Below are 11,065 nucleotides of genomic sequence, written 5' to 3'. Positions count from 1 at the left end.
AGCCTTCTCTACAGGGTCTTCTCTTATCTGTCAGACAGGGGCCAAGCGCTGAACAGTTCCTGTCATATTGACTTCAGTGTGGGCCAAGTAAGGATCAGTTCCTGTAAAAACTTCTCTTTGAGGTCTGATCTCATTCACGTTTCTTTCATCGCTTTGTTACAGTTGTAGGAATACTTATTATACCAAGGTATGTGTCTGACCTCTGATTGTTAATTTTCTGTAAGTAGAAGACCTTGATGTACATTTTACCTTAATATGTTGGCAATTAAATCATGTAAAGTAGGGAAGTTGTGGTTTAATAGTTGGTGCTCTTGTTTGGCTACCAGGAATCTAGGTTCATATCCCATGAAGAGATCCATTATTTTTCTGATGATTTATTAAACAACTCATGATAAATTTCATTATAATGAAAGTTAACTTTTCAAGTATCAGTTGTTTTCCAGCCTAAAATTCAATACTTTATCCCAGTTGAATAAGTGTATTGCTGAAATTAAAATCAATTAAAAATTAATTAACTTCAATTAATTATGTTTTTTTAAAACATTTTCACCTTGCAGAATGATATTTAGGTTTGTGCTAAACACTAAAACAATTTTGTGTAGTTTAATATATGAAAATGTTTGTAGGCTTGGGTACAGTACTTTCAATTCCTATTATTACATTCACATTGTCATAAACGTCCGTTGTTTCTGATAAGAATGCATTTTAAGTCCGGAAAATCCGTAGGAATGAAGTTGAATGCATGAGCAAAGTGTCCCACACCCTGACTATCCTGCGATTATCATTCAACAAACATTAAATCTTTCGCTCTTTTTTCATTATTTTTAATTGATTTTAATACGAGAGAATAACAGTTTGTACTATGTATTATCCCCATAAGGTATTGGTTGTGCATTTTTTTTCAATCTTGATGTTTACGTATATTAAGTTTGATATTATCATTTGGCCCTTGAAGATTTAGAAAACATGTCCGAAGTATTTTCTAGATTTCCTCTTGATTTTATCTTATTTCCATTGCAGAAAAAAAAAACTTTCTTCTTTATAAGTCGGTGTTTCAAGATATTTGCGAAATATTTTCAGTGTACTTTCTTTGTGAATACTTGCTACATAAAATGACTAATTGCCTATTCTCTATCTCTCTCTCAAGAGAACACCCCTTGAAAAATAATAGAACAGTTGACTCTCAGCACCAAGCACAAGTGACCCTGCAACTATGGGTCTTCCTCATTCTTTATGTATTGGCCGGAATGTCCACAATGTTGGGGCCCTACTAGACTGAAGGTTAATAAGGGCAAATAGACAAAATTATTAGATTATCACCCCCGCCTGCTTCAACAATTTAGGAAATATTAATGCAGGAATATTTTATTTTCTTTTTTTTTTCTCCATCATTTATTTTTACTACATAAAAATCAAACCATGCTCGGGTGGTTTTTGATTTACATTTGGAACAGAATTTGGAGAGAGTGTTTGATCAAGTCAGAACTAAGTTTTGAAATTTGAATTACATTTTAAAGAAATTAGAACTACATTTTGGAAAATTTGAACTACGTTTTGAAAAATTTGAATTTCGTTTTGGGAAACTAGATCTACATTTTGAGAAATTAGACCTATGTTTTGATAAATTAGACATTGAATGCTGCAATTACATTTTGATTTTAACAGACTTTTGCTGTGTATGGCACACCGTATACAATTTTTTTTACTACTACTCACAAAATATAAAGGAATTGGCTCCGAATTCGGAAAACTTCAAACTCTTTCAATTGATTTTAGGTCAGACATTGGTCGCCGTAAAGTTTAAAGCAAAGCCCATTCTTTAAACTTGTTGTTTATTGTCGTTCAAAATAAACAGCTCGCTAACTGCAGACCCGTGGATTGATTGGGTCATTGATTCACACCTCACATGTTCCACAGAGACTCTCACTGCTAAAAATAACTTGTTACATCATGCATTACAAGTGGGCGGTCTTCCTTGCAATGGGTGTGATTGGTCGGATTGGTTGTTGTTGGGCAAAAAGTACCCTACAACATCAAGAAAGTTTAAGCAAAGGCTTGCCTAGCTCAAGCAAAGACCAAGGCCTTGACGCCTATGCCTACTGAATTATTAGGGTGTTCCCTTCCCATTGATGCTTGAGTAATGTCCAAATTTTTTTCACCGGAATATAGTTTTGGATAGGCCATTTAATCATGTTCGTAGACCTAGGGCAGTTGTTTAAATGTATCTGCCACCTCAATTTTTGTAAAAAAAAAAAAAATGGAGTGATAATCCAATAATTTTTTCTATGTGCCCTAACCACAAGATTTGCAGGTCTTGTGACCAAAAGTGAGATATTATGTCAGTCACTTAAAATTACTTTATTTTTATTTAAACAAAAAATTTTTCATTAATTATTCATTGTGTTTGATTCATTTTCTTTAATTTTTTACCCTTAATTGGATATATTAGAAAAAAATAAATTTTTTTGACGTAAACTATTTGCTTTCACTATGTGGAACTACAACACATAATTACCATCAAAATGTGTGATTGTGTGATCATAAAGAGTTGATGATCCCAACCAGTTTAGAAAAAATGTAATTCTACTAGAGTAACATATAGAATGTGTTGAGAATGAAAGGACGTTGCTTGCATTAGATTCGTTCATGCCATTTGGAGGGGGGGGGGGCATTTTTTTTTAATCAAAGCCTAAGGGAGTTGTTTATTCCAATGAGGCTCTAGAGGAGGGTTTTATTCGAGGGGGAATTTAATTAAAGGGGAAGTTTATTCAATGTGGGCATTAATTTCAATACAACATTTAAAACGTAGTTCCCAACCATTTTAAACAAAAAAATTGGGCAAATTTTCATCTTTCTTGTAATGGCTGCTGAAAATGTATTCTAATACAGTACTCTATCCCCAATTCAAAGCCAATGTTTAATTTTGTTTGTTTCGTATCTTTTGTCCAGAAAAAGTTCACACTGGTACAGTACATGAATTAAGAGTAAAGAAGGGGTAGGCTTATACCTGACGAGCTATGGTAATGCATTTAATACTTGTTGCAGATTTTTTTTTTTAGTAATAAAAGTGTGTAAATTAGCAAAAGTCAGAATTAATTTGATGTGCATCCATCTCATTGGAAGATTAGGAATGATTTAATCCTTTTTAATTAACAGTTTAATGTTTTAATTGAATATGAAGCATTTTTAATTAATTTTAGGTTAAATATTATAATTAACTAATTAATTAATTTCTATCAATTGAAATTTTACCTGTTATACCTACTGTAAATACTTTTATAAAACTGAGATTTTCTTTTTTTTTTATTGTTTCTCAATGTCATAATATGATTCAACATATTTTGTACAAAGGAAATTTGATTTTAAATATATACTGTACAGTATATGACTTTGAGGAATCTATGAATAATATTTTAGTTCAAAGCCAAAAATATCTTTTGGACATCTAAAAAGATAAAATTTAATTACTCTATAAATCGTAATAAAAGAAGGTGTATTCATTTACAAAACTGTATTATTTAAAATTTAGTAAAATAAGTTTGAAAAAAATTAATGGATTAATATAATCTCATATTTCTGTATTTTCATCTTTAGATTTATAAAAGAATGTTTATCCTCAAGAAATAAAAATAAACATGTTTGGGCGTAGGAAGAAAAAGGCACCAACGCCTCCTCCCCGATCAACAGCGACTAAGCTAACAGATGGAGGCACAGCAATTGATGAAAGAGCTCCGAAGCTCAGTAGCCGCCAGAGCAGTGTTACATCAATTACAAGTAACGATTCAGTTGGAAAACCCAAGAAAAGAACTGCGCCCTCTCCCCCAACCAATACATCAACAGTTAATAACGAAAGGCCGGGAGTGTTATCAAAAAAGATTCAAAATGTGAACGTTCAACAAAACTCTATTGACGAAAGTAGAAAAAATTCTTCGGAGATTACTTTCAGCAGTTTTAAACAACCACCAAGTCAGGACAATGAAAGCAAAGAGGTTGAAAATGGAAATGAGAGAACTAAAAATAACATTAATGGATACATGAACCATAATGGTGCAGATGCAAAGGCTAAAGAGGAGAGATTTAGGCTGATCCCAGTAGAATCGTGGGAAGAAAATGAAGTCCTCCAGTGGCTAGCATCCCGAAAAATGCAGTATTTTCATGAACTGTTCTCCGGTATGTTATTTAATATTTGTTCACTATGATTATTCTTGATGGATTATTTTCAATGTCTTATTTGTATTGTTTCAATCAATCGTTGGGCTGTTCCACCCACTCCTGTTCCACCCACTCCTGTGTCACCCCTCCTGAAACTTCCACATGTTGTTCAATGTTGTTTTTTTTGTTTATGTGTTGCTATACACATTGCAGTAATCATAGGACAATGTGTCATTTATTTTTTAAATATTTGTTTTTATTGTTATGAATTCATTTAACATTGTACAGTATCTGATTTGTACCTAAATCTTTGTCACTCAAAACAATTTGGTACTTTCAAAATGAAAGTAAGTGAACAACATTAACATAAAAAGTAAAAGGTTATTGTGTTAAAATAAAAAAAAGTTAATTTAAAGGAATTCCAAAAAGAGGGGGCCCAGGGAAGTACTTTCACAGATGAAGGATCTACACCACGTAGAGGTAAGAAAATTTGTGATTATGATCACCTCTAGATCTACTGGAAATTGCTTTTTCAGACTTAAAATTTGAATATAATTTTCTTTATATCGCCATTAAAAAAACATTTTGAACAATTTAGGGGGCGGCTGGGCCCCTCCCTTGAATCCACCACTGAGACATATGGTATTTGTACGGACACAATGTCTATATTCCCGACCTAAGATTTAAATCATGCTTAAGTTGAAACATTTAACTGCTTATTAGACAACTTGATGATCAAATTTCAGCACAATTTTACACACCTGCATAAGAATCTCATCACCTGATTTTCAACTCGGAACATTGTTGTTTTTTTTATCCGCGTAATCATTCAATGAAATATTTTATTTTAAAATATATAACTATACGGATAAAAATTACAAATAAAAACAACTACAAAAGCAGAAGCAGAAAGCATAAAATAGGTTTGTACATTTAAGTGCCATCCATGTGAAGTGAAGCTCTGAATTTCTTAGTTCAAACTAATAGGTTAGTAGACTTTACTGTACTCTTTTCCATACAGTATTGGTAGTGCTAACTGTACGTTTGATTAAAATATTCTTCGTAATTTGAAATCGGTATATTTGCTGAAGACCCGCTTTAGTGAGTTAGTTCACACTTCTTACTGTTTTTTTTAATGAGTTTAAGTGTGTATTAATTTTTTTGTACAGTTATTATTTGAGAAGTAAAATAAATGAAATAATATTTCATATTGCTATTTTTTCTGAATTTAAGTAAAGTTTACTGATGCGCTGTTCCACAACCAGAAAAAAGTAAAGTAAATAAAAGTTAAAAAAATAATGTTTTTAATATTTTTATTTTAGTGATTAAATATACAATTACAATACCAAATATTACTGCTGTAGATTTTAATATTAAACAATAGCATTTCAATATTAAACAATAGCATAAATTATTTTCTTAAATAATAATGTTTTTGTGATAATAATTTATGATAATATTACTATAATGTGATAAAATTATTTTGTGTCTTCAGGTTTAAATTCCATTAAACTTGTATCAAGACTTAAAACTTTCTAGTAGAATTATCAGGAAATAATTAATTATGGATTACTAATTTACAGATTCAGATCCCCACGCACAACACACACCACACAGACACAGACACCCACACAAACTCACAATTGTAGTATCCCTCTCATACTCTCTACAATATAAGTGTAAATGTGATATAATAAGCACACTGTTGAAGTGTAGTCTTAATAAAGTGTGAGTATAGTAATTGTAGATGCTTTTTGTGACGTGCACAATTACGCTTAGATGTAAGTAATCCTTATAAAATCATATATTTCACACTAACAGTAAGTGTATAAAAATATTCTTGGAATACTAGTAAGTATTAGTGGTCTCAGATTTGCTGCTGGTTGTGGGTAAGCTGGTGTACATGTGGTTTCTAATTTCAGGTTTTGTAAAGTATTATTGTTTCAATGAAATGTGTTTAGCAATACGTTTGACACTATAGTAAAAGTTAATTTACAAATTCCTTTAGTTGGAAAACTAAATAGAAATAATTCATACTTCAGTTTCGTAACTAATGTATCCTTTGACGTGTAAACAAAGCCATGCATAGACAGTCAGATTTTTGTCTGTCAGATTCAACAGACATAACTTGTTTGGTCAGATATTTTTGAAACAAGCATTATACTATAAAGTCCTCTCCAGACTCAAATTTTATTTGACAAAAACATGTGATATGTCTAAATATGGTCATTATAACTTCACATCATGACCATATATAGGCACATCATGACTATACATGGGCAATTTTTTATTTGATAGTCTGGACAGACTGTCAGACAAAGTCTGATAAAACAAATCTGTCAAAATTTGATGCCATGCTCAAATAAGGCTAGATGTTACATTATCAAATTTTGTTTGAAAAAAGTATGTGACATGCCTAAATATGGTAATGGTGACATCACTTTATAACCATATATCATGACTATATCTTGTCATACAACAGTTTTTTGTCTAAGAAAAATTGTGTAGTGTGGACTAAGAGTAAGATGTGTAGCATTGTTACACATCAGCAGCACAACCAATTTTGGACACACTTTTTTTCATACAGTCTTATCTATTTGCTATGTGGCTATTGATTACTGCCAATGTATATTGTCTTGATAACCTGTCATTCAAATTTAACTTCTTCACATGCACAGTTTGTCATCATGCACGTATAAAATTGATTTCATGCACTGACAGTCTTCACATGGAAGATATTTGATATGTGTTTTTTTTTTTTGTTGAGTTTTATACATGCAGTCTTTATACGTGCAGTATTTTTCGAACACAATACTGTATCATATTTTCAATTATCTGCATGCAGTCGTCATGTGTCCCAAGTCTCTCCACATACTCATTTTTTGTTGAGTTTTATACATGCAGTCTTTATACGTGCAGTATTTTTCGAACACAATACTGTATCATATTCTCAATTATCTGCATGCAGTCGTCATGTGTCCCAAGTCTCTCCACATACTCATGTGTCCAATTATGCTCTAAACATCAGCATGTGTCTAGTTATCCTCTACACACAGGTTGTGACCAATTCCCTGCACACAGTCATGTGTCCATTATACTCACGACACAGTTTGTGTCCAATTCCCTACACACCAGCATGTGAAGAAGCACACACATTTCCCATGGTATATACTGTGTCTGCTTCCATCCATGTTGATGATTTTCCAAACTTGTTTTCAAAGGTTCTGTAGAGGATGTTAAATAGTGTGTGACTCTTTGAAGTTTAATCATGGTACTACATACATTGCTGTGGACTGGGAACCCACAGCGTTGCACCTTAGGTACCAATCATCTCAGGAAAGGGTAAGGTTTATAATTAGTTTTTCGTATTTCATTTGTTATTTACATTAGAAATACAATGAAAAAATGAATTATTATTAAATATACAGTATTTACGAAGATGTTGAAAACTCTATTGTTTCCTTCTGATTAGGAATTGACTATTACTAGATGCCAACATCATTCAAGCACCTGTGTATACTGTTCTGGCCGGCCTTGCGCCTTAAATTGCTGGGGAATGGTGTGGTGGTGTTTGGTTTCATCTGCGTTGTTTTATTTTTTTCTCTCTCTTTTTCTGGTTTTCTTCTGTTAGATATATTTCATCAAAGTATATTAGTAAAAAGTACAAAAAAAAAGAAGCAAAAAGCACTCTGATCTTCATGAGGCAGCGCTATGTAAATGATGTAATATATGTAATAACTTAAGTCAGCTGATCTTGGGCTGAAGAATCCATTTGAATTAATAAAAAATGAAGCCGGCCACTGTCATGTTATGTATATATTTTAACAAGTTTTCCAAATCTCTGTGGTCAGTGTTACCAAATAAGTTGAAATCCTTAACCTGGTACACAACCTTTCAATTCAGTATTATTTGCTCCAAGAGCTACCAGTGGGCTATTATTTATTCTACACAAGAAACAATTACATTTACATTCATCCATATACAGTTGCAATAGCCAAAAAAATCAAGATAATATAAACTAACTAAACAAGTATAGATCAATGTGTTACAAGGACAGCAGTACAGACATTTGGACCTGATTCAATCCAACGCTGCTCACCTTGTGTTCCAGCTTAAAGACTGGAGTCCCTAGAGACAATATTGATTTCATGTGATTTTGTAATTATCTTTCTAAATTCAAATTTAGGTTGTCAAGGATCACGAGAGTGTTGAGAAAAGTCACAAGTTACAAACAGAACCAATTGATTTAGATGAATGTTTACGAGCATTTACAAAAGAAGAGGAGCTAGGAGAAGATGAGCTATATTACTGTTCAAAGTGCAAGGAACACAGATTAGCTGCAAAGAAATTAGAAATATGGAGGCTGCCACCAATTTTGGTAAGATCCATTTGTGGAGTAACTAAATTGTTTTTGCATGGTATGCAGCCATGCAAACATGCTATGCAAAAAGCAAACAGAATAATGTATAGATATTGTTTAACTATTTTAGGAAATCATGCTTAAAATTACTTGGTTTTGACTTATGATATATTTATGATGTTAATGTATGCTTTTAAAAAAAATAATATAATAATTTAAGATGTAAGTATACAATATGTTCTGCCATATTTATCTACAAGTTTTTTTGGTGTCTTTTCAGATTGTTCATATGAAAAGATTTCAATTTGTAAATGGGAGATGGGTCAAATCACAAAAAATTGTCAAATTTCCAAAAGAAGAATTTGATCCATCAAACTTCCTTGCTCCCCGAGAAATACCCCAAACACCGTTACTACCAGTGACGCCAAAAAAGACAGTACCCGAGAAAGGGGTTGTACCTGAGAAGGGGGTTGTACCTGAGAAAGGGGTTAATGTTAGCGCAATCAATATGAATGAAGACCATGCAAATAAAGAATCAAAAACAGAAAGTGGACATACAGCGGGGTCCCCAGCTCACAGGGGAACATCACAAAAAAGTTCATCTGAGAGAGACAGTGCAGAACAAAATGGGGTTACATCTGACTCAGAAATTAATGAAAATGAAATAGACGGACACAGAAATGGGGATAATTTTGAAGAGGGGGAAACACGGTCAAGTCCAACTCACTCAATCTCATCCGATCAAAGCAGCGACAGGTCATGTAGTCTGAGCCCTCCTGTGGATGCAACCAATGATCACCCATTGATCTTTAAACTTCCTCCAGAAGTATCCAATGGAGGTGTTCCCGAAAAACCAGAAGGTCCTATGTATGACTTATTTGCTTGTTTTGGCTTTGGATCTTGGTACAAAAACGGCGTCGGATGCATCATGAACACTAGGGTAAGAAAGCAAAGAGTGGGCAGTCCTACATGCAATAAATTATAAAGGATTATCACAACTGAGACACAGATAGTACCATCAAAGTGTTGGGGCCTGTGTGAGATAAAAGAAGAGACTATCTTCATCTTATGTGAGATCAGAGTAGGACCATTTTTTCTTGTTTGAAATCAGAGGAAGACCATCTCAATCGTATGATTTCAGAAGAGGACCATCTTATTAGTATGTGAGATCAGATGACCTTTTTAAATTGCGAGATAAATGGGAGACCATATTATGTAATTTGAGAGGAAGACAATCTTTATGATATTTAAATTGAATCTTTAGCTTATGAGATCAAAAGACAACCATGTTTATTTTTTTTTGTGAGATCAAAGGACCATCTCATCTTTCTGTAGTGCAAGATAAATGGGAACTATAACATGTTACATGATTGAAAGGCTGTCTTTACCATTTGAGAACAGTGTAGGACCATCATTATTTTACGTGTGATATATAGAGCCATCTTCATCACATGTGAGATCAGAGGAGGATTTTCAATTCACTTAACATCAGAGAGCAGTAGTCATCATATGTGAGATCAGAGGAAGGCCTTAATGTATTAATATACATATATTATAAGTTGAGAGATATAGAAAGTACTAAATAAGTAAAACAACGTTTATCTCATACGAGATAATTGATAATTTATAGTCTTTTCTGGAATAATATGATCTTGTGTAAGATAGAGAAAGAAAAATAATTTATATGTATTAAGAAAACGGTGGACCATATTTCATATATACATATATTTATATAATAAACGGTATATATAAATATATCTATATGTAAAACCAATTATCTCACATAAGATGTAAATAGACCATCTACTTTAGTAGGATAGTAGAAGGTTACCTGATGCGAGAATAAGAAAGTACCATTTAAATATAAAAGGACCAATTGTAAAAAAGATAGAAATAGAAGGGACCATACCATATGCAAGTCTGACTCTCTGATGTGAGAATAATAATATTACGTTTATGAAAACAAATCTTTGCGAAATTGTAAGAAAGGTGATTAGTACACTCAGAATATACCCCATCTTATGGTCTCTTAAACATTCAGTAATTTCTATATATAAAGAATTTAGCATTCTATAAATGCAATTTGTGGTATCATGCAAAGATTGCAATACAAAATTAATTACCGAAATTTCTTTTAAAGATATATTTTTGTTATTGTTGCCTTTGAAAATGTCTTTATGTTCGGCTACGGCTCTATTATTATGATATTTTTTTTTTAAATTACAACATAAACAAACTGTTCACTAGTTTAGGATGAAGAATTATCATTACTATACAACTAGTTCTAACTTATATTTTTTAGAGTTGTTTTACTATAAGAAGCCCACCTCCATTATAAATAAAATTCAGGCATGAATGTCAAAGGAAGGCCTTTACTTAACCACAGTAACATATTGAAGTTTATAAATTTTGAAGTGTATAAATTTTGAAGTTTATAAATTTAGTTAAGCCATATCCAGACTATCATATTTTATTTGACAAAAACAGGTGACATGCCTAAATATGGTCATGATGACATCACATCATGACCATATATAGGCACATTATGACTAT

General features: G+C 32.3%; 1 protein-coding gene across 1 annotated transcript in view; it reads left to right on the top strand.

Annotated features, from left to right (window-relative positions):
* The first annotated feature begins 3,635 nt into the window (after nucleotides 1-3,635).
* LOC117113363 (ubiquitin carboxyl-terminal hydrolase 6-like) overlaps nucleotides 3,636-11,065 on the top strand; it is a 10,576-nt gene continuing 3,146 nt past the window's right edge. Inside the window, 5 exon segments of the mRNA XM_033256669.1 lie at nucleotides 3,636-4,170; nucleotides 4,441-4,499; nucleotides 7,414-7,494; nucleotides 8,339-8,530; nucleotides 8,793-9,452. Of these exon segments, the coding sequence (XP_033112560.1) occupies nucleotides 3,636-4,170; nucleotides 4,441-4,499; nucleotides 7,414-7,494; nucleotides 8,339-8,530; nucleotides 8,793-9,452 (1,527 nt within the window).

This window comes from Anneissia japonica, unplaced genomic scaffold, assembly GCF_011630105.1.
Source record: "Anneissia japonica isolate Jap-2015-1 unplaced genomic scaffold, ASM1163010v1 scaffold4695_len98069_cov149, whole genome shotgun sequence".
Taxonomy (NCBI): domain Eukaryota; kingdom Metazoa; phylum Echinodermata; class Crinoidea; order Comatulida; family Comatulidae; genus Anneissia; species Anneissia japonica.
This window is presented reverse-complemented; position numbering and strand designations above follow the sequence as displayed.